The sequence below is a fragment of the Natator depressus genome, chromosome 15 (genome assembly GCF_965152275.1).
Source record: "Natator depressus isolate rNatDep1 chromosome 15, rNatDep2.hap1, whole genome shotgun sequence".
Classification (NCBI taxonomy): Eukaryota; Metazoa; Chordata; order Testudines; family Cheloniidae; genus Natator; species Natator depressus.
Genome location: NC_134248.1, coordinates 16,210,088 through 16,234,996, shown reverse-complemented (window position 1 = coordinate 16,234,996; position 24,909 = coordinate 16,210,088). Strand labels below are relative to the sequence as shown.

The following is a 24,909-nucleotide window of genomic DNA, read 5'->3' as shown; positions in this document are numbered from 1 at the left end:
CACCCCCCCCCGAAGCACCAGGGCCGGGCTCAGTCTGTACAGCCCTGGGCCGGCAGCGAGCCTAGGCGACGCTCGGGCTGCTCGGCGTAATCATCCGGGCTCCCTCACGGGAGGGCCCCACGTCCCCGCCACCCTCTCCCGCTCGCGCCACCTGGCCCGTCACACAGGCCACACGGCGCATGCCCGCCGCTCTCCCCAAGAGAGAGGCGATCTCAGTCTTGGCGAGGAGGGGGCCTAGCGCGTCACGTGATTGCCTATCATGGGGCTCGACGCTCTGCTGCCTCTGTCTGGTCCCCCAATGAATCTTTAGGTGTAGGTAGTAGAGCGCCGCGTGACCGATCCATTTCGTTCTCCTCCCGTCCCTTTCCTTAGTCCCCCCAGGCAGCGGAGGGATGCCGCGTCCCTCTCCCGCGGGCAGCCTGGTGAAGAGCCTCTGTGTGTCCGTTACCTCTGGGCTCGGGGAGCACCTGGGGAGCCGGGTCAGTGCTACCACGGGGCGGGAGGGATCCACGTTACCACCGTGTGGCTCTGGGGGCGAGGGGTCCGTGGGGACGAGGGGTCCGTGTCGCTGTGGGGTGGAGGCTCCGTGGGGACGAGGGGTCCGTGTCGCTGTGAGGCGGGGGTTCCGTGGGGACGAGGGGTCCGTGTCGCTGTGGGGTGGAGGCTCCGTGGGGACGAGGGGTCCGTGTCGATGTGGGGTGGAGGCTCCGTGGGGACGAGGGGTCCGTGTCGCTGTGGGGTGGAGGCTCCGTGGGGACGAGGGGTCCATGTTGCTGTGGGGTGGGGGTTCCGTGGGGACGAGGGATCCGTGTCGCTGTGGGGTGGAGGCTCCGTGGGGACGAGGGGTCCGTGTTGCTGTGGGGTGGGGGTTCCGTGGGGACGAGGGGTCCATGTCGCTGTGGGGTGGAGGCTCCGTAGGGACGAGGGGTCCGTGTCGCTGTGGGGTGGAGGTTTCGTGGGGATGTGGGGTCCGTGTCGCTGTGGGGTGGAGGCTCCGTGGGGACGAGGGGTCCGTGTCGCTGTGGGGTGGGGGCTCCGTGGGGACGAGGGGTCCGTGTCGCTGTGGGGTGGAGGCTCCGTGGGGACGAGGGGTCTGTGTCGCTGTGGGGTGGAGGCTCCGTGGGGACGAGGGGTCCGTGTCGCTGTGGGGTGGAGGCTCCGTGGGGACGAGGGGTCCGTGTCGTTGTCGGGGGGGGGGGTCCGTGGGGACGAGGGATCCGTGTCGCTGTGGGGTGGAGGCTCCGTGGGGACGAGGGGTCCGTGTCGTTGTCGGGGGGGGGTCCGTGGGGACGAGGGATCCGTGTCGCTGTGGGGTGGGGGTTCCGTGGGGGCGAAAGGTCCGTGTTGCTGTGGGTGGGGGCTCCGTGGGGGTGAAGGGTCCGTGTCGCTGTGGGGTGGGGGCGAGGGATCTGTGTCGCTATGGTGGGGGCTCCGTGGGGGGTGAGGGGTCCCTATCGCTATGAGAGGGGCTCCGTGGGGGCGAGAGGTCTCCGTTGCTGTCAGGGGTAGTGTTGAGGGGATCCATGTTGCTGGTGGGGGGACCCCTATGCAATATATGGGGGTGCTGGGTTGCTATCACTTCTGAGGGGAAGAGGGACTGTGCGATGCCGCCACTTGGGCGACCTCTGTGCTGGGAGAGGGGTTGAAGGGCCCTGTGTCACTATTACTGGTGAATCAATATACGGTGGTTGCTTTTCAGGCATGACCTAATTTAATTGTCAGAACACCCCTGTGAAATTGTTATCTCCAATTTACAAATGGGAAGACTGAGGCACTGAGAGGTGAAGCAACTTGTGGAAAGTCACACAGCTAGTCAATGGAAGAGCCAGGAACAAAACTTATGGGGCTTCCTGTCTAGCAGCCCTGCCTCAAGGCAACACATTGACTGTACATATGTTTAATATATAAGCCCTTTGGAGCAGGGTCAGGGTCTTTGCGTGGCACCTAATGCTTTGCACAAAGCGGTCCTGATGCACAGTGGGGCCTTTGAACACTACTGCAATACAAATATTAAATAACATTAACTTGTTGCACAATTATACCATCAGAGATTAATTCAAAGCTAAATGAAATCAGGACTCATCAATATTTAAGAACCATGCCTCACATCACCTCCTCAGATAATATCATGGATTTTCCCTCCCACTCCTATCTCCCTGTGGATGGATTCTAGTTTTTTTCCTAATCTGGAGCCTCTGAGCTTCCTTCCATAAGAGACAACAAGCTGGCAGCAGTGAGATGGACACTGGGCTGTTGTCTGCTACTCCATCTTTGACTGTGTTCCCTCTAGGATCCCTCTCTCTGACTGTGTGGTTTAGATCCTACCTTAATGTATCCCTACAGATGGTCACATTTAATTTGTTTCATATTCTCATTTTAGTTAATAATATTGACAGAAATGCCCGGAGTTTTGAACTAGAGGAAGAGTAACTGGAGATGGAGAAATACTTCACAGGACAAATGTTTGTGAGGGGCCTAGTATCTTTGTCCTACATAATGACAATACTAGAGTAAAATAATATTTTGATTACCGTCCAGGTCTTTGTAATTACAGTTAAACTGTTGCTCTGAAATATTCCTGCAAAATGTTGTTGCAGGTATTTGGAGGAAAGAGCATCTTTGGAGAGCCTCTGTGTAATGATTTCTTTCTTCTAGCAGCTGGCATTGGTGATGCTAATGCCTTTTGTCTTGAGTTTTTAGAATATATCACCTCAGCTTTTTAATATCCGTGAGCCACAAATACCAAACAGAAATGTAATCTCTGTGCATTTATTTTATGACGAACAAGAATGAGTATTTTGTCAGGTTTTTTAAAGAGTAAGGTTGATGACCTAGGAGGATTTTCCTAGCCATTAAGGGACATTGCAGCTTGAGGAAGAGTGTGGTCTACTGGCTGTAGCAAGGTGGGACAGGGAATGTAATCTCTTGGGTTTGTACCCAACTCTGCTACTAATTTACTTTGTGACCTTGGGCATGTAATTTAACTTCTATAAGCCTCAATTTCCCCATCTGGAAAATTGTAATAGTAATACAGTACTAATTTATAAAATATTTAGAGCTCTTCAAATGAAAAGCATTTACAAACATAAAAAGTATTATTATATTTGGTACATTATAGCTTTTTAGTATCAAATTTAGCCCAGGCAGAACTCCACTGAGGTCAGTGGAATTGCCCCTAGTTACACCAGGATTGAATTTAACCCAGAGACTTTTACTACCTGTTACTAATCCCTCTCAGAAGCTGGAAAATACTCTTTTCTTGCTAGATTTGTCATCTTCCATTTGGTAAAGAATGTTTCTCCTCATCTGCTTTTCTGTAATGGCTTTGCTGTACTTCCTCATTAGGAGCCTCATTGATATTGTCACAGTTTTGACAATATGCTTTTATTTACTTTTGCTCCCTCTACTGGCTGCCTGATTCTACAGCAACTGAGCAATATGCTACAAGATCATGCATAAAGTAGGTGAAGCCCAGTCTACAAATGGCTACACGATGCATAAGCATTTAGATTATCACGTAGAAATGTAAATGTCATTTCATGGGCCTGCCTATCTATTTGAGCACACAGATGCAGAATTTAGATTTGATATTTAGTTGCCCATATCTGAAATTTGCGTTCTTTTTTTTTGTATCTTTACTTGTTACAATGAGAATAGGTGATATTTTTATTTCATTAAAAATAGCCTGTATTATCCCCTTGTGTACAAAAGTTTAAACTCTGTAATTCCACAGGGACTGCTGAATCTGCATATTCTCCTTCCCATGCTCTCATTCATGGGATTAGCAGGGTGAAAAATGGGCAGGATGTATGGCCCAAAAGAGATCCCAGCCTCTGTTGCCCTATATTCTCAGACAGAATTCCCTCTTTGCAAGATTTCTTGAAGAGCGGCCTGCAGTATTGGAGGAACAGGCTTTCTACCTCAGCTTGTTCCTGTCTCACCTCTACCCCTTTCCCCTCCCCCAATCCCAACGCTACTAACTTCTTCCATGAATTCAGTCAGAGGGAGCAATGTAACTAAGAAGGATTCACAAAGGGACTTAGGTGTTGCAATGGTGAGCATCATGGCACCCTAACTTTTAGGCCCCTAGAAAATTCAGGAGCAACACTGTGATCTGCAAGGCCGAGTTAGGCACCTAGGCTCCCAATGCAATGAATGGGGAGAGGAGCAAGAATGGGATCCTCAGAAGAAGCCCACTAGGTGGGGAGCCACCTAAGATAGCACACCCCCCTCTCCTTAGCACCTCTTATTGGCTAAGCCCCTCCCCTCTCTTGGAGATAGAAGCTTAGCTCTGCTTAGTGATGCACAAAGGGCCACCTACTGCCTGGAATCAGGCAGTTTAGGTGCCTAAGGTGTTTGTTGCAGAAATGAGTTAGGCACCTATCTCACTCCACACAAGACAGCCGGAGGTGGAGGGGCATATCTTATAATTTCCAGAATCTCTCCTGTTGAAGCTGGTCCACTGTAGATAAATAATGATAGTTGATGGAGCAGGGGGACTAGACGAGGGGTTTCCTCCCTTCCAGGTGGATGCGCTATTTAAGTTTTTATTTACAGTTGAATAGTCATTGGTTCAGAGAGAATGATTCTATAGACCTGTCGTTAGGGCACTGACCTGGGAGGTGTCTAGAGGTTTGGTGAGAGTTTTGTGGCTTGCAGCAAAGCTACAACTGGGACTTAGGTGCCTAACACAGGGGCTTGGGTGCCTGAGTCTGGGGTTTAGGTGTCTGAATACTTTCGTGGATCCCACACATCTTACTTAGTTGCTTGCCCTCTCTGAATGGGTCTACGCTGGTTTTTTCTCACCTGTACTGCACACCAGGGGAAGTATATGGGCCTAAGTTATTTAGACTGAAAAGGACACTCTTTGCAAGAATTTTTAATTGTAATTATTGAAAATGATGTCTCGTAGTACTTGTATTGTCTATTAATGAATCCTAATGAAATTAGCTCAGTTTACAAGGAAATGTTTTTTCATAACCAAAATAATTTTGGAAACAAAATCTGGGCTCCTTCTGGCTTGTTTGTCGACGTCAGTGATAAAGATTCTGCAGTCAGAACTGTTAATGGTGTTGATGCATGCAACAGAATAGAAACTAGCTCCCAATCTTTCATGGCTCTGCAGTGCTAATAGGAGTAAAAACTGGTTTTTGTCATTAAAATCAGCAGACTGAAGTCTTAATATGCATTGGGAGCTAACACGCTGAAGAAGATGATGTCATTTTTGACTCATTATGACTTCCCTGACCATAATTGCATTTTAAAGTATTACAGATTACCTTTTGCAGCCCAACCCTTCACCAATGTCCTTTATGGGTTATTACATTCCTAGCCAACAATTTTCCTGTTTTGTACCATGCAGTATATCTGGCTAGAACATGTCTTGTGTTCGCATGCCTTTTATATTTTAACTTGAATATTAATTCTACATAAGCCCAGCCATAACAACACACAGTTCCCGTGGAATAGTAAGAACTGTGAACCAGTCAGTTGTAACTAGTTTCTTCACAAAAGCCAATGAAAACAATACTCACAATTCCCTTTTTCCAAGATGCATGTATTTTTCCAGTGTTAAAGGAAACTTTAATGCTGACGAATCAAAGCTTGAACTTTTTGCTTTTGAGTTATTAATGCTGTCATGTTGCAATTTGCACAACTTTGAACCTAAGTAAAACGTGTGTATGTTAAAAGAGAAAAGGTAGTTTAAGTTAAATGGTAGTAATAGCATTCTGGGTCAAAAAATATATGTAGGTGGATTTATGGATCATTTTTTAAATATTAAAGTTTGACCCATTAAAATGCATTTGGTACTACAAACGAAGAGTTTAAAATTGCAGTTGCTCAAAAACCACTGTAATTGGTGAGCAATTTCAAAATTATTGGTCTCTATGGAGCAGTAAAAGTGATCACAAAACAATCAGAATAAAATAAATCCATGAAAAAACTGTTCAATTTTTGCCACAGATGAGAGCTGAAGAAAAACTTCCTTTGAGTGTAGTATTTGCACACTGGAATGTGACAAAAAGTGGACTCTTGACGCTTTTGTTTGCCACTGTGATATAGCTCATTTAATGCTTTGTTCCACTTCTGAAATCAGAATCAATTGTGTTATTACAATGCTAAACAAACAAACCGATTTTCAAATGGTGGTGGTGTGAATGAGTATGTATATTTAATTTTTATATACACACATACTTTGAAGTAGCATGCAAGTGATGGTATGGTAGAAAAGATTTACTAATTTGAGTTTCTCATAGCTGTATTACTTACATGTGTGAAAGCCATGAATGAGGTCATCCCAAATGATCTCAAAATCTAATATTTCTAGTATCAAAAAACTTCCAAATATGTTATATTCATGTAAGTACTTCAGACATAACAGTTCAAAACATGAATAAAATCCCCCTTTTTTCCTCCTGGAAAAAAACCCCACTATTTTCTTCACAAAAAGCCCTGTTGAGAAGTCCTGTTATGATGCATTTTGATTATGTGCTTCTTATGGTGACTCTATTCAGTATTGCTTAACTTAACTGGGTGGCAGTCATATATGACTTGCTGTAAAGCATTAATGTATAGAGGAATTCTTCCAAAGAGCTGGGTCTTTGACAGTTGTGAAGCTAGTACAGGTCTGCCTTCTGGAGAAAATATGACCCATTAAACTGCAGTTGCTAGATGAACCACGTTGTAAAAATTGGACATTTAGGTTCTATGTACACTGCAAATCCTACTGAGTAAGGGGACCCAGTAACAAAAAGGTAGTTCTTTGCATGATTAAAAACGTGTATTGCAGTGTAGACGGGACATATTAACTGTGTTCCCAAACTGAGCAAAAGTCCAGGCTGTAGCAGGGTTCAGAAACATAGTTAAAACATGATTCAGTCTCATCTACACTGCAGGAATGAACTCTGTTATCGCTTGGTTGCGAGACAACCTGTGCTGTAAGCATGTCACTTAGTGTGGTAGGGAGGTGAAGCTGAACCGGAATTAGCTGAGGAGGAATGTAGACCAGTGCTCTCAGTATGAGAGTTAGTCCAAAATTTTTCAGTAGGAACCAAAGACCTTTGATATTATGGGGCGGGGGCTGAATTCTCCTCTAAAAATGTACCAGATAGGAATCTCAGGAAAGACTTTGCACATTCAGGCAGCTGGAACAGTTGTAGATTTCCCCACTGAGATGTAAAGGCAGTGCTACAAGATTTAAGAAGGTAGAAAGTGTGACTAGTTCAGTGTTTCACAACAACTGGGCCGTGGACCAGCGCCGGTCCCTGAGATCTCCTTGATACAGTTTAGGAAGGCAGCAAGCCAGTCCCTGGTATCAAAAAGATTGAGAAACCTGGACTAAAGTATTAAATAGGAGGGTCTTATGATATGAACAGGGTTCAAAATTTGGCTTTGTGTTCATCATAAAGCAAATCCTGGTTGTTTTAAAAATAACAACAACCACAACAAAAACTTGTTCCACCACTTCCCATACTTTTTGCTCAGGAGAAAACACAGAATATAACATAGGTAATAAATCTATTTTATGGCCCGCATGAGAAAGGGTGGAGAAAATCCCTTTACTCTGTTTTCTTCCCATAAATTGAAATGTGCATGAGATAATATGGGAGATGCTGGGATTTTCATCCAACAAATTCACAGCTGGATTCTGCTTTATTATTTGTTGAAACCTGATAATTTGTCACTTGATTAGCTTCTGGCTGTCAAAACTATCACTTGCTCAGTGTCCTGTCTGGTTAGTAGGTGTGCTGCAGAAAAGATACTGTAGCACATACACAGAAACATAGCTCAACTGGTCCAGTTAGTCAAAAAATTCTACCTGCCTCTCCTTTATATGCAAGTTTCCATCATCAAAAATGGAATTTGAATAGCAGAAGATTTGACTATGTGAGAGGTGGGGAAAGAGGAATTATGCAAACACATCAGTTCTGTGAACATTATTTTTTATTCTGCATCATAGATCAATGGGATCTGAAATCAGTGGGATTATTTGTGGAATAAAGTACTATACAGCATGAGTAGAGGTGGGAGAATAGAGTGCTGGACTAGACAACATAGCAAGGATGGATGACAAAGGAGGGGGGTAAGGGAATGCATGAATTAGATCAGGGAAAGATTGTGAGGTATGCTTGTTGTTATATATGCATTTTAACTTATTAACATGTGGGGTAGTGTCCAGAGTGAAAGCAGGGTGAAGGCCAGTGATCGTAGGTTGACCAAAAGAACTACATTGTGAGGGAGGACTTGAAGTGGGAGAGTGTGACTGTGTGCTTTACAGAGTGAGTGAGGGTGTGTCAGGTGTATTGTGCAGCATGAAAAAAGGCATGGACATGGGAGAGCAGGGGAGCAACAAGGTGAGCTGAATTGGCTGAGCATGGGTATAAGTGGGAGAATAGGTGTAGCTAGAAGTGAGACTTTAGCTGGGACAGAACTATGTAGAACCTTCTAGACAGAGATGAGCTTGAATTTAAAATGGAAGACAGGCGGATTTATCACAAAGTTGCCTCTGCACATAGCTCTTAAACATTTTATTTTCTATATTTTAGAATATATACCAAAGAAACTCCTAACTTTTTCTATCCAATAGTACACGTATAGTGTCAAGGGACATACCTGTGTCTCTGCTCTTAACTGCCACCACAGCCATCTGAGTGCACAAACTGACAAGTTGTTTACAATGAGTCACTGTTGTCTTTGGGAAAGCAAAGGTAACTTTTTGGCATGACTGAGAAGTGGGATGAAGAGTGATGCAGCTTTGTCCCAAATAGGAAGCCTGTGTGGTGTGAGCACTTAGCACTGTGTGCTTTTAATTATTATTTTAAAAAATTCAAAACCAGTTTGACACATTTTTGTGTCTACCGTTTCTTTATGCTGACTGACATCTTCTCCGTTTCAGATTGGTCAGGGATTTAGAAGGTAGATGCAGAAAGCAAATGAAATTTAAAACCCTGATAAGAAACCATAAGAGTAACATAACCTTGCTGCTACCAATACATTAGAAATCCTGACTCCTACAGGACTATCTGTCAGTTTTACGATCTGTTACATAAGTGGGTGGATGGGCAGGGAATGATTCTTTAATTATCAGGGGTTGGCAGAATATGCTTATACTGATATATTGCCCTACTGTTTTTTGATTAACAGCTAATAAGTTCCAGACCCATAACTAGAAGATTGTGACTTTTTAAAAACATAATGAGCCAAAATATGCCTGATGCGGGCTAAATGGTATGGATAGTTTTGTAGCATCACATTAGGTCTGCTTGAGTCCATAAGAATTTAAGAATGGCCATACTGGGTCAGACCAATGATCCATCTAGCCCAGTATCCTGTCTTCCCACAGTGGCTGGTGCCAGATACTTCAGAGGGAATGAACAGAACAGGACAATTATCAAGTGATCCATGTCCTGTCATCCAGTCCCAGCTTCTGGCAGTCAGACGTTTACAGACACCCAGAGCACGAGATTCATCCCTGACCATCTTGGTTAATAGCCATTGATGGCCCTATCTTCCATGAACTTTTCTAATTCTTTTTTGACCACTCCTTTGGATGTAGCTCCATTGAAGATTTTATTTCTGCTAAGAGACCTGTGAGCAGGGACTGTTGTTTGGTCTGGGTGGCTGCGTGTGCATGTAACCACTGTAAACCATGACTATTCCCCATTTAGATAATCCACAATGGAAATTGCAACGGGCCCACATAGCAGTCTCTCCAGTTCAGCCAGCTTCCATAATGTTCTCCCACTGCTTCCTTCTCAATATTCCTGACACTCATTTATGTCCCTAGCCCACTAGAATTTAGTCCATCATGCTCATAAATTTGTTCATTTTTATGATTAGCCCATTTTGACTTCTTGCACTTCATTTGTCTTTAAATTTTATCGTTTGTGCCTCAAATTCTAACACCTGTTGGCAGTTTCACCTTGTTGAATTAGAACAATGACTATGGGGATAATTATGAGCAGAAGGAACATTCGGGAATTGTTTCAGTTTTGTTTGTTTTTTCTAGTTGCATTTACGGACCCCCTCACTCCTTACTGAACAATTGAGGGTGTTGGTTACTTCCTTCTGTGTTTATGTAAGAAAGCTGTTTATAGTCAGTTTTTCCAGTTGGCATATGTACTTCCTTGACTGCAGTTTGACACATCATTCCTCCCACTCCCTCCCTACAAGTGAAGCTAATGAAAGTCCTTTTTTTAATTATTTGTGATTGTTGGTGTTAACCAGAGAAGTGGCCGCCATTCCAGCTTGGAAGTGTGCTGCTTGACATACTTGTTTTTGCTTTTTAGTTCCCAGTGGTTGAGAAACCATGTACGCTTCACTGGGTGCTCAAACAGCTCCGTAAACTGTCACACACCCAGGCTTGTTTAGATGAAATGAGAGACCAAATGGTTTATCAAAGCAGTGGGGGTGGATAAAAATGGATTTTTTTTCTTTTTGTTGCGTGAAATTGTAGCACCAACAGACCCCAGTCGTTGGCAGGCGGCATCGAACCGGGGACCTCTGGAGCTTAGTGCATGATCCTCTACTGCATGAACTAAAAGCCAACTGCCCCCTAGCAAAGGCTGTAGAGCAGACTCATTAATGGCTAAGTGGTCTCGGTGCCACTAGAGGGGACAGACCAGCACACCCAGGAGGGGTGTGGGTTACAAAATATTTTAGTTTATTGTCAAATGTAAGAAATTTTTCAGAATGAGTTATAGTTCAGCCCATCCCTGCTGGGGTGCACAAGTTGGGGTGAGAGGATATAAGGAACTTCCTCACCCACCCTTGTGCACTCACACAGGAGCCTGGTTCAGTGGCAGCATTTGAGCTTTACAGATTGCAAGCTGTGCTCAGAGCTAGTTCCCGCAGCAACACTAGCTGCATCATATAGGGAAGGAGATGACAGGGCCATGCTCCACTTTACTGACTAGCACAACCACCCTGTTCTAGGAGGGTGCTCACTGCACCCTGTCCTTGGATGGTGCAATATCTGATTCCCCCTTACTTTAGGTAGGCCATGGTGTGCTGCTGCCCATTGTGCATCCTTGCTACCTTCTATCCTAAACTGTGATTTAGCACCACAGTTGAGCCATTAGAATTAAACTGTTTTATCATCTGTCTTTTTTTCTATGACAGATCAGTTATTTAAATTGTTTGCCAAAGGAAGGGTTGTATATAATTTCCTACATTTTGGATGGTTTTCATGAATAAGAGTTAAGTATTGTAACTCATTTTTCCAATATAGAAATGCAAGATTTTTAATATAATCGTCAAGGTGATTTACAACATTAATGAACTGAGCCCTGACCTTCCAATAAGATGCATGCAGGCAGACACCTGTGTCCATGTGGAGCCCATTTGTTAGATGAAATTTCATTTAAAGGTGAACTGAAATGCTTCATAATTATTAAATAAGTTCTTCAGTCTTCAAGATCTTTGATATTTTCATGCCTCACTATACCTCAGTTTCCCTGACTAGTCATAAGTGAGGGGACACAGTAACTCTGTGGCCAAGTTAGGAAAGAAACTCATCTCCTCCTGACTACCATTTCCCCCTCTAACCACTAGACATACTGCCTTCCCACAATTAAAAAAAGAACACATTTCTGTGAGAGACAGGCACAGTATAGTCGTCTAATCACAGGAGTGGGTTTTAGGAACTCCTGAGTTCTAATCCTATTCTAAAATAGCTGCTTTTGAGCCCTTAACAAGACATTTCATCTCTCTTGGACTGTTTCTCCATCAATATAATGGGAGTAAAACCTACCTCTATTTTACTGCTCCCTATTTATATAACAAACAAACACACTTAATTGTGGTATCTTTTACACCATAAATGCTGTGTAACCAGATGGCTCCAAAATGTAATTAAATATTTAAAATGTACCCTATATTTAAAAAAGGTAAGGAAAATCTCTATCATACCCATGAATGCATCCTATGAAGTGAGCTGTAGCTCACGAAAGCTTATGCTCAAATAAATTTGTTAGTCTCTAAGGTGCCACAAATACTCCTTTTCTTTTTCCATGAAATGTGAGTTATTGTACTTAGGTACTTGAAGTGTATCTTCTTCTTAAATAGCATTCTTCTTCTGTGCCATGCTAATGCCAGCATTGGACAAGTAGAGCCATGTAGGGGAGTAGTGGGAAGTAAATGTGCTCTCCTATGTCCCCTTCCACCATCTCCCCTCTTGACCCCATGCCATGGCTGCTTTTGAATGCTTTGGAGGTATGTGAGAAAGGACAGACCATAAAGCCTGCATGCTTAATATTTCCACCACCACCACCCTGAGAAAGGGGGAGGGGCAGGAAATGGGCTCCCCTCTGTGTGCTGCGCTGAGGTGCTGGCTAGGAGTAAGGAGTGAGTAAGCTTCACCCAAACTTACTCTCCTCCCAAACAAGAAGGGAGCAGGGAAGGAATTGTGTGGCTCTCCAAGTCAGTTTCTTCCTGGTCCTCCTCCTTCAGTGGTGTAGCTACCTGCTGCCTTGACACAGGGCTGAGTCTCAATCTAGCCTGTTGCGAATGTTTTAGAGAAGTCCTAATTTCTGGTAATTACTTTAATGCAATGTAATGTTTCTTCTGTCTGATCTCCTTTATGATGATTTTTATGCTTTATCTGCTTTGTTCCCTTCTTAGTTCTTCCAGCAACTGTGGAGGGTGCACCTTTAGCAGTCAGTGAGAAAGCTGCTGTTGAACACAATGGACTGTGAATGGGTCCTTGAAGAAAAAATCTGACGTTGGACCTGTTTCTGAGAAGTGCTGAAACTTTGAAACCACTGACTTCATCGGGAGTTGTGGGTGCACAGCAGCTCTCAGAATCAGGCTCCTGATGGTGTAAGGCCATTAACATTCCTCTTGATTGCCTGAAATTACAGCTCTTGTGGATGCCTGGGACTTTCTTTCAGAGCCAAGTGCTGAATATAAACTGAATCCAAAATGCCCAGTGCTGAATGGGTATATGAGGAATAGCTACAATTTAGGTTCCAGAGGGTCATCAACACTATTTATTAGAGACTGGTAATAATAGTGAACAGATACATTCCATACCAAGCTCTCCAGGGATTTAAAAATACCCGAAGTCCAGCCAGTGAAATCCAGCCAAGTTTTATAAAAATTATAGTAGTGGCTTTTATTAAATATAATCTGTGCATTTAAAATGTATAAAGTATTCAGTTTACTTAAAGGAGTTATTTTGCCAAACCATAAATGTACCAATAACTAAAGCAAGGAATAACAGTTTAGGAAATCTAGATTTACAGTGCCGTAGAAAAAAGCTTTGACTTTCAGATTTTAAAAAAACCTCTCTGCTTAAGCATGTGATTCATATTTAATCCTGGTTATACTGAATTCACATTTGTATATATGTTTATAGTGGGGTATATGCTTCACATGATGTATGACTTGTCCCCATTATCACAATACCAACTAGGGTTTAGCTATTTTGAGCCCTTGTTTAGAATACAACCCTCTATTCTGTTATCTTTTACATGTGGTTTTGAAATCTATCTCCTCTTTTATCCACAAAAAATTAATGAACACACACATTTCATAGCATCCAATAAAACTTCAGAATAACATTCTGCAAACATAAACAAAGGTCACTTATGTAGTAAAAAGGTCCTAGCCTCAACCATGAAGAATTTATTGCAATAGTGGATATAATACTCTTGGCACATACATTCTTCCGTGAACCCAGTACTTGCAGTTTTTGCAAGAGCAAGAGACTGAAGATCTTGCAGGGTAAATTATAATACTGTTTTATACAAAATATATGATTTTGAAAACATTTATGTTTTGAGGTCCTTTAAAAATAGTCACCCAATGAACATTTCATGGTGCTGTGATGTAAACCTGCACAAACATTATTCACGTGAATAATCTGTCAAGTTACTTTTGTATTGTCAGCATTTGGAGGATAGGGCCATTTTACCACTGAGGAAACTGCAAAAGGGCGTTGCCTTAGAATATTCTCATATGTAAATAAATACACAGTTTTGCAACTTGTGCGGAGGTGGGTTGCCAGTAATTTAACAAAACTGGGCCTCATTTCTCCTTGTAAAAACTGTGTTGGAAATATGGGGCCTTATCCTGCAGTCTTTATTCAGGTTAAACTCCAGGTTTTTTTCTATTTGTTTGTTTGTTTTATTTAGGAAATTTTAACTAGTTTACAAATCCTTGCCATATAAGTATCGGAAACAAATCTACACCAGTTAGTTTTTGTTCAAAGAACAGTTATCCAAGAATATTGTCATTAGATCTTTCTTTTTAACATGGTGTTCATATAACAGAGTCAGCATCATTAAAACACCTATAATATGTCACTTCTAGTGATTTTTATTAAATTGAGTGAAAAAATTTGGTGGGAATTTAACCTGAATAAAGACTGCAGGATCACTCCCATAATCATTTCAGGGCTGGGATGTTTCTGAGACAGTCCATAGGAGGAAGGGAGGAAGAGGAATGGCCTTACTGCACCCTGGCTGTTTCCTGTTCCTGCAAGACCCATACATACTATGAAAGCTGGGAATGTGAGTTAGGGCTGCCCTAGCCTGTGCCACAGGCTGAACTGCCCCCACAGCCGCAGAGTCGCGGAGATATGGACACCCTCTCCTTAGTCCCTGGAGCTGGAGTTTGGATGAATTTTCTCTGGGATCCTTCCTGGCTGTGCCTATTTTTCTTTTCAAAGAATATGTGCCTATTCACGTCATTATTCTTATTTTTTGATCAGACATTTAGTTGCACATTTTTATGGAAATTAAGATGATGAGAGGTGCATATAAGAAATACCCATTCCATCCCCAGCTTTACAGATGACACCAAAGTAGGGCAGGATATGTCTATATGTAAAATACTCCATTGAAATGCAGCCAACTCTGGAGTGGAGAGTGGTAGCCAACTGGTATGCTGCACTGTACTGTGGAGGACAGAGATTTTGGCCAGGGACGCCAACGCAAACTCTTACAAAAAGTGCCAAGTGTTCTATAGTGTTGATGCAGAACAGATAGACTCTTTAAAGGTCTCCACTGAAAGATAAATACGTGGTAGATGGAAGCGGGCTGTTTAATGTAGAAGGATGAAGGACTAAGTCATTCTGCTGGGATTTTAACTGGTAGTTCCAGGAAGTCTGTGTATTTAAACTACTATGCCATTTCTCCAGCATTTGAACAGTACAATCACCATCTGCTTGCCCAAGTACTCACCTTCACTATTTACCCTTTTCTCACTTGCTTAGCCCTGCTACAGAAATCTTAAAATTCTTAGAGCTCAGGAGAGACTTATGCTGGGTAGACTAACTGGAATAATATTTATTCAATAGAGAAACATCTTTTTCTTTTAAAAGGCACATCTGATTTTGATTTTTATAACTTTTTTTTAATGATACAAGTGACATTGTAAGGGGGAAAACTCCACCTTATGCTGGAGCTATTAGTATGACCATTAGAGCTTTATAAAGGGAAATGTAATAAGAGTATTTTGTACTGTGTTAATATTGATTTTAATGGATGCCTTATTAATATGGTACTTGAAATATTTATACTCATTTCAAAGTTGGAGCCATTGGTATTTCAGTACCTATCTATTGCTAATTATAGTTATAATGACCTTTGATTGGAAAAATATGAGACTTGGGATGTTAGCTTTAGTAGCTTTTTGTTGTTCCTGGCAGTGAGGTTAAGTTACTTATGAAGGGGAAACTGATCCAGGTGCGGATGTGCCGCGTGATGCCCTGTGCACCATGTAAATCCTGTAGAGGGACGTACATGGAAACTGGAGTGGAGTAATTCCACGGAGTACCTCCACACTCCGTGCGTGCTGCAGAGATGTCTTCATGAAAATTCCAAATAGACCAGCTTAGAGGGAACTGCAACAGCTGGATTGGAGAAGAGGCCAGGGGTTTAATGCTTCCGTGTCCCAAACCCTCACATAGGAGTTGCAGCCACGATACCAGTCCATGGACTTCAATAGCGCCATAGTGGGGCTATGAAGTCCCTGAAGATATATATATGTGTGTGTGTGTGTGTGTGATTCCCACCCATTTCCATTCTCACTTAGTGCCCTGCCACAAATCCTGATCATTCAGGCTATTTGCTAGTTGGGTAGAATTTCACCCTAAATAAATTGAATGGTCATTTCCTGTAAAATAATTAACTTCTGATCACTATTAAACTTTTTGTTGGTTTTAAAAGTGATCTGCAAAGGGGATGCTGGATGAGGAAATGAGCTTGTGCCTTCGTAAAACTTTCTAAGGTAAAATATGAGCAGACAAAACATTAGGGACATCATGTCTTGTATCCCCTGTTTTTGTTGGAGGACTCGCTTTGTTTACACTGAAATTTTTTACATAGCTGCACTGCTGTATCTGTATCAGGACAAACCCTTAGTGTTGCATGGGTGCAAGTCATAGCATGCACCAGTGCCTTTATACCAATGCACCATGTCTAAGCGAGGGGTTTGCACTAGTGTCTGAAAATCCCAGTGTAAACAAGACCTCACTAGTGGTCTCAGCTGTGTATTCTGACTACACTCTCTGCCTATAAGAGAAAGGGTGCTGAATTCTTAACACAGACACCTTTTTCTTTCAAGAGTTTTGCTTAAATATGTTAACAAAAACAAATTTTCTCAACTAATGCATCCGATGAAGTGAGCTGTAGCTCACGAAAGCTTATGCTCAAATAAATTTGTTAGTCTCTAAGGTGCCACAAGTCTCCTTTTCTTTCAACTAATTAAGTTTCACTTCGTTGGTATCTGTGATGTTGCAACCATGTATGTTTTCCAGACATCTAAAACCTTCCAGAGAAGAATTTCAAATATAGGGGAAATATAAATAAATAAAAACCCATCAAGCCTTCTTTATACAGGCACAAGCCCATGTTGGGGGTAAGAGGGGTTGTTTTGTTTTATTTGTGCAAGTCCTCCTTAAAAGAAAAAAAATACCTCTGGTTGTTCCAAATTATAGCAATACCGCATTATTATTCCTTAAAAATGTTAAATTGTTATATTTGCAACCAGGATGCCATTAGCTTCCCTATTAGTATTTAGTTCAAAGGAAGACTTATAAGCACAAAAAAAGTTCTGTTGTATAAAACTGAATGTGTGTTTGATATCACAGTAGTTTTGGGAACAATGCAAAGGTCAATTATGTTGCTTGCTCTCCTGTCACATGATGTGCATGTGTATATGAATGCATCCCTGGAATTCCACTGTGGGATCTGCATCTTTGAAGCTGATGCTAAAATTACTGCCTAGGCTCTTGCAAAGGCGGATACTGATAGAAGATTCAATGAAATCGAAGGTCGCTGGTCTGGTAGGTGTTGAAAGATACCTGGCTATGATACTATTTCTGATTTAATAATGCGAATGGGAGGCTAGTCCTTTGTAATAATTAGGACTAATTACTGAAGAGGTGTTGACAGATGGGCTAAGAGGAAACAAACTGCCTTTATCCAGTGGTTTAGAGTCAGATTACTGGTCTTGTGTTATCTGTTTCTCAGAAAGTAGAAGCTTCAATCATTCACTAAGTCTTCAAAGGGGAAAGGGATCCTAACAATATACAGGATTTGGGATGAAGTTATGACATAAATCTTTGACTCAAAATGGCTAAATTAATCCCTTTCCCGTAAATTATTATAGTTTTTAAATTTGAGTTACAGATGAAGAATCTGATTATACTTCAAAGTGAGTCAAACCATTATTGGTGACCTTTTTTTTTTTTTTGCTGCTGTTCATTGATTAGTTAATACCTGATTCCTTCCTCACCTGAATGCTCGGTGTCCTCCTTAAAGAATGATCTCTATGGCTGATATCCAATTGGAATAGGGAGGAAAAGGCAATTGCTTAGGACTTTCTCTTCTTCTTAGTACATGAAACATAAGGGTTTTTAGCACATAGACACAATATCTCTGTATGAAAAGCATGTTTACCAAATTTCAGTTATCTAGCTCTTTATACAAACAGACAAGAAGTTGGAAATTTTAGCAAAAATTGGCAGATTTTGGTTAGTTTTGTTAGTCTGGGAATTATTTTTTTTACCATTGAATATTTTTTAAAAAAAGTTCTTCCCTCCCATATTCTTTCTGATGTGACTTCCATCCCCTCAATCTGGAGCCTCTTGCCTAAGCAGCTGACATTGTCCGTCAGATCTTTGTCTGGTGGGAATGGGTTTAGTAAAGACATTAAAGAGTTAATAATCTTTCACTGGAATGAACATTTGGAGTGGCTTACTTCAGACAAATGATTTAAAACTCTAGCTATCCTCCATGTTCTCAAATGACTCCCTTTTATATTCACTTCTTCCCACCATCCACCCAATCTTGACCCTGATTTTCTGTGAAGCAGTGGATAAATATGGTGGACTTGGATAGTTTTATAAAGAGAGGTAGCTTTCAATTATTTATTTGCTTTTTAACAATGGAGGCACTTTAATTAGTGTTTAAATATTTATAATCAGTTTTATTGTGCTGTAAAATCTGTTATACTTTGATCTAGATTTTCTGCTTTGAGATAATGATGCTCGTAAAGGTTTTCTTAATGAATTTGGTCAGAATTTGACATAATCTGATTATCTGATGAAAGACTGACACTTCAGTTCCTGCCAGCATAAAAGAGCAGTACAAAAGGGGGCTGTTCAGAGCCCATTCAAAGGCTGGAAGTTCAAGTTCAGGTACTGCAGGCTGTTTCAAGATTCAGAATTAAGATGGTGAAACAGTTTTAGATTTCACTGTTGGGTTTTGTTTTTTGTTTTGTTTTTCTGATCGATTGTGGTTCACGCTGGACAAGGGGACTGAAGCTTTAAATAAGTAATAACACTTTAAACATGTTCACTGTCTTCAGGAACTTTTGGTTTAGCAAGCAGAGAGAAATAAACAGCTAATGTAAGACATGACCCTTAAAAATATGGAAGAGCTAGCTGATCAGAATGTGCCAGGCATCTGCAGCATTTAATACTAGAAATTCTAGTATGAAGGTCGTTGAAGAATTATTGAACTGGTGTTGTAGTTGTTCACTCACTTTTTATTAATATCCTTCACATTTTGACTATTTACCTGTTTGATATTGTTGTCTCAGGAATGGGGAAAATAAATATTGCAGTGTTGTAGCTATGTCGGTACCAGAATATGAGAGAGACCAGGCGGGTGAGTTAATATCTTTTAATGGATCAACTTTTGTTGGTGGAAGAGACAAGCTTTTGAGCTGCACAGAGCTCTTCTTCAGATATTACCAAAGATATTAAATATTTAAAGATATCACCTCACCCCACTTGTCTCTCTCAAAATAAGTATATTTAACAACTCCGTCCTACGTGGTCATGGAAAATGGATCTAGAATTATGTGATCAAATTCACATGGAAGAACAATTGTGGTTTTGTATCTAAAATCTAAGATTAGACTAAGCAGTTAAAATAAACATTTGTTGTATTTGATGATCAGGTAACATTTACCCTGTAAATGTCATTCTTGTTTGCACCAGAATTACGGTGCATTCTTGTCACATTTCTTGGACTACTTTGCTATCTGATAACGTGGCTTATCCAAATAACATCTACATATATTGTATCTGATGGGAATCACAGTGGACAAAAAGGAGGTGCTGATACCAATTCATGTTGAATTTTAGTGAGAGACACAGCAGAAGAATGCTTTTTCATCTGCTTCTCTGAATCCTAAATTTGAAATGGTTGATATACATGACATGGGGCCTTTTTAAACAAAAAATAAAAATTGATTCTTGAAATAGTAAAGATTATGGACCAAATTCTACAGTCCTTATTGAGGCAAAACTCCCACTGACACCAGTGGGACTTCTGCCTAATAAAGCCTACAAGTTTTGATCTAATGAATTAATACAGAGTAGAGGAACCTCACACAACCTTATTATACAATTTGAAGAGTTCTCTTTTCTTAGAAAACTTTTAGTGAGTTCACTTTCATTGTGCTTACAGAGGGGTTTGAGCACAGATCTGGGAGACCATAAATCCTATGCTGATCCTGGCTCTTTCAGTGACTCTCTGTTACCATGGGCAAATCACTTAGCCTCTCTGCCTCCGTTTCTCTGTCTGTAAAATGATTTATAATAATACTTGCCTCGCAGCAGTACTGTGGCTTAGTTAACAAACATAAAGATTCTAAAGAAGGAATGAATTTATAGATATTATTACTTCACCCATAGAGATTAAATAATTTAATATTTTGATTTAAGGGCCTAATTCTGCAAACCTCACTCACTTCAAAGGGATTGCTCAAGTGAGTAAGGATTTGCAGGACAGGGTCAAAAATGTGGACTATGAAAACAAGCAGGAACTACAACAGCTGATTTACTATTTGATTACTTTAACTATTTGTGACTTAGGTGGATTTTTTAAAAAAGTTGTCTGAAACATATCTATAAAATAAATCTTAAAAACAGAAACCATGTGAAAAAAATAAATACAGTATTCTGTTGTACGTGTATCCTGAAATGTGCCAATGCCTAAAGAATTTCTTGCTCAATTTAACCATAAAAATACTTTCCTTTCTCTCCGCCTTTTCCAATGATTTTGTATTTTGTCAGTGCTGTCTAGGCGTTTTAGAAAATGGGGGAACAAGGATAAAATAAAATATTTTGGGAGCTTTTTCGGAGAGCTCAGCCAGGAGATAGTTTGGGTACAGTTTCTTACAGTACACAATGAAATAACCTTGTTCCCTCTAGAACTAGGATCATTTTGGATAAGTGGTATCTGTGGTCAATGTTGTATATTTTGTAGCAGAAAAAATAGCATAAAATCCAGTAACTGATTCAAAAGATTTAAAGAATATGAAGTAGCGTATTGCTTCCACATATGTTTAAAACAAATCCCTTCTCAATTCCTCCTCCTGAAAAAAATACACACCGAGATGGGGTGCCAACTTTGAGGTGACAGCCAGTGCTAGGATTTTAGGAAAGGATACGCTGAAGAAAGTTTAAGGCCTCCTAACAGTAAAGGGTCAGCAGTGGCTTGTGGGGTTTTTTTAATGGATAGTTTTTACCTCTAAAGTGGTAAAGATGGGAACAAAAATACCACTGTTACTTCTATTGGTAATATTTAAGTACATTTTTGCTGTAACATTGTTTAGTACAAACAGATACCATTCCTCCAGAAATAATTATTTCTAAAGTGAGGTGTGAGAAGGCTTATTTTGGTTGAAACTTGTGTAAGTCCATTTTTTTAAATGGAGGCTAAAGTTACACAATAAAAGTTTAATTTGGGTAAAACTGATGGAGACATTAAAATAAATGTCGTATTATGTACGAACTTTGTAAATTAGTATGAAAGATTTTATTTGACCCTTCCTCCCCTATTGTCAGTTATCATGGGACGATCTCCTGTGCTGGAACTGGGGGTCAATAGAGTTAACCCAGTTTACTCCAGCTGAGGGCCCGGCCCTGTATGTCAATAGTCAATTGACTAGCCATTTTGTGATATATATGTTAGACCTATAACGTCATTTCTTAAGAGTTGTATTTTTATTATATAGTATCATATTGCATATGCATTGATATTGAATTAAAGCAAGTTTTATGTTCTATTTCACATTTAGAAGGAGAAAATCTATAGAACACAAAAAGTTATCCTGTGCGTATTGTGTTTCATGTTCATATGCCCTGTGGGAGGAAAAGAAAAGTAATAGAACAGACAAATAAATAAACGTGGTGTTGAAACTGGCATTACAGAGTCTGCTGTTGCACAATAGAACCGCAATCAATTTACTGTCTTTATTGGTCGAGTGCCAGAAAAATAGTATAATATTATACAAGGCTAGATTAATTAAATAGTAATTATAAGGGAATAAATCAAGTAATCATAAAAGTTTATCATGGGAAAAATATGTGTCTAGAATTAATTAGTTTTCTAATAAAATATGTATTTTAATTGCTCAGAATTACGGAATCCTTAATTGCAGACATGTAAGTTTGGCCCGATTAATTTCAGTTGCTGTAAGAACTTGATATATTTCTTCTCTGTCAGGTTGCTGGTTTTTTATAGTTTGCTACTAAACAAGAGTACTTCAGGAAATGTCTGCTAAAATGTCTCGAAGGTGTTTAATTAAATCTTTGCAGTCTGAGGACAATATTAACTAGTTATTGCTGTTGGAAGCAAGAGATTCATGCCCGATGCTGAAGTAGGCAGCACCCCTAATTTCGGAGGCTGGGTAGACAGATCTCTGTTGCTGACAGATTGCTATGCATGGCTGAACTGAAAGGCTACTCAAAACAGCCTTTTGATGGTCCTTGGCTTATCAATTTTCTGCTAGATTGCAATGATTTATCAAGTGTGCAAACTTGAATTCAACTTTAAGCCTGAATGTTGTGTTGTACAGAGACAATTGTGTGAAGCCTTTTTTTCATTTATTTTGTGCATTTTCACATTCTTTAATTTTTCAAGGAGATTTGGCATTAGAGGTCCTATATCTTTTTGCATTAGCCATATGGGGAGTCTGTTTTGGAGTTGAACTACTGTGTACTTTGTGTCAGATTTCTTTCTCCTAAAACAAGGCTTTCTGTAGTTTTATCATTGCACTTTACTGGGCAATTAATGGCTTCATAAAGCAAAACAGATGGGTTTCTTTTTCTTTAATCTGGACAATGAACCTGTTTATGAAACACTAAAATTTCATCAATTTCAGCTGTGTTTTCATGCTGTATTTTAGCTTGACATATTAAAAACAAGTGCAATGGCATAACTGTAGCCATGATATTCGGCTTTCTCAAAAATGTTTATTTCAGTGAGATTTGCAATGCCTAAAATGTTTAACTGTGTTAAGAAAGGTCAGCCAGCTGATAGCTAAAGGCGAGTATGTCAAAATGAAAGACTGAAAAAAAATTATCATTCTGACACACCAGGAGTATTAGAATGATTAATGTTTATGTTAATTTATGGCTTTTACATGTTGATTAATAGCTTTTTGTTTCAGTGACTAAAATGTATAGGGGCAATGAGATCCATATGCTAACTCAGTGTTCTTAGTTTTGTTCCCATGCTGAATCTGTGTTTTCATATGGAAAATAATTATAGTGAATTTTTTAAATTGCAGATGGAAGTATTTGGAGGTTATCCTCAAGATACCAGCTCAAATCCCAATTATTTCTGAAAATCGTATGTTGAAATTTACATGCATTTTCTTTACAAACTTAATTATTTAAAGACATAAGTGTATTGTGTTTTGTTCTCTGTCAGTTAGATGATGACTAGTTAGAGGAGAAAAGGTGTTAAAAATGTAACTAGTCATTCTCTGACTGAAAATGATTGAAAAAAATCACATTGTATTGCTATTAGTAGCCATTCCCCCCCCCCCCCCTTGACTGGATTTCTTGGCATATATTTTTACCAGTGGCTGATAAACAAATCAGTTTGCTCCCTAACCATTTATTGGTTTATACAGTGAAATGTGGAAACCTCCGTTGTTCCCTAGATGGGGTCAGGAAAGAAGCTAACTTTGGCGCAGATCCTGAAGGAGGTTGAGCTCCTAGCCTCCTGTTTACTTCAATGGCAGAGGGAGCTATTTTGCTTCTCTCAGGATTAGACTTATTGTTTTGAAGTCGTCTTCTGAGCAGTCAGTCATTAGTGGTCATTAACAACTATTTTGTGGCCAGTTAGAATGAAAACTCTGGCAGCACTGACTTCCCAACCTGTAAAAATCCAGGCCTCTAGTCAGTTGTAACATAGGATGTGTGGCAACAGGTTAATGGTATCCACTAATACAGTATTGTATAGCTTGGTCATATAAATCAGCAAGTCCTGTTTGATGCTGTTATCTCTCTAAATTTAAATTTTCAAAACCAACAATGTTATGTCAGCATGGAAATCTCTTGGTTATGTTATTTTTTGTTCATATTTCCGTTCACACTAGTGCATGCTTCCAGTCCATTGCCATGATTTTATTTTTGCTTTGTTTTTAACATGAATCTTTTAAGGTACAGTGTTGTTGCTTAATTCCTACTTTGACACTGATGTCTGAGGATGAACGTAGATAAAGAATAAATGTACAAAGTAATTAGCTAATGCTAATGTAAAGCACTGGATATACACATTGCTAAAAGGAATGACTCTTTCATTTGTACGTTTTATGTGTCAAATCATTCTATTTGAAACCATTCTATTTACTTAATTAGCTTTTTAAACATAAACACTAAAGCACGATATATGGAATTAGTATTATTATAGTATTAGCAGTATAGCAAGAAAGATATCAAACAGATCTATAAAGTAAAAAGCTTAATGTCACAGTCCTGTTTTCTTGGCATATTTTTCAAAAGTTAACGTAGTGTTCACATGTCTAAAAGCAAGTCACGTGTCACATGCAGGCAAGCTTCCCGCCTACCCCCAGTTCTACCAGTGTGCCTCAGTTCTGACCTCAGGATACTGTGCAGTTTCTCTCCTGTGTTTTACTTGAGGAAAGATTGACAATTATATCAAATTATGTGGTGAAGTTGTGATGTGTACAAATGAGGTCCAGGATGAGAATGTAAGCTCCTGTTCCTTGTAGCCTAAATCTGGATTTGAATTCCAAGTTGCTTCATTTGGTGGGGGAAAGAAAAAAAAAAAAAGTCTTGTTATATTTTTGGCTTATTATAGAGTACAAACTAAATATACTTTTGCTCAGATACTTTTCCCATTTCAGTGTTCTTCCCTACTTCTGTGTTTTTTATGTAAAGCTTATAGGATTTTTAGTGTCAAACTCAAAGGCAGTGGGCTGAAAAATTACCACAAAAGGCTGGTGGGCATGTGTGTTTTACCAAATATTTAACCTGCTTTTAGAGCACATTTTCTTAGTATGTAGTAAACTTCAAATACTCATCTTTGAGTTCAAATACTCTGAAATAAGCAGTTCAGTTGCTTTCTGCAGATGTATCTGGAAGCTGCCAGACCATCTGTATTTTAGTTATGTTTGGATAAAATGGTTACTTGT

The 24,909-nt window shown here is 40.2% G+C and overlaps 1 protein-coding gene across 2 annotated transcripts in view; it reads left to right on the top strand.

The window, feature by feature from the left end:
- Positions 1–241: 241 nt before the first annotated feature.
- Positions 242–24,909, top strand: part of GNB1L (G protein subunit beta 1 like) — a 57,052-nt gene continuing 32,384 nt past the window's right edge. The window contains exon 1 of one of the 2 annotated variants that reach the window (XM_074972933.1): positions 242–479. In XM_074972933.1, the coding sequence (XP_074829034.1) occupies positions 393–479 (87 nt within the window). In that variant the 5' untranslated portion in view covers positions 242–392. The remainder of the gene's footprint in view (positions 480–24,909) is intronic. The other variant, XM_074972934.1, reaches the window with a different exon arrangement.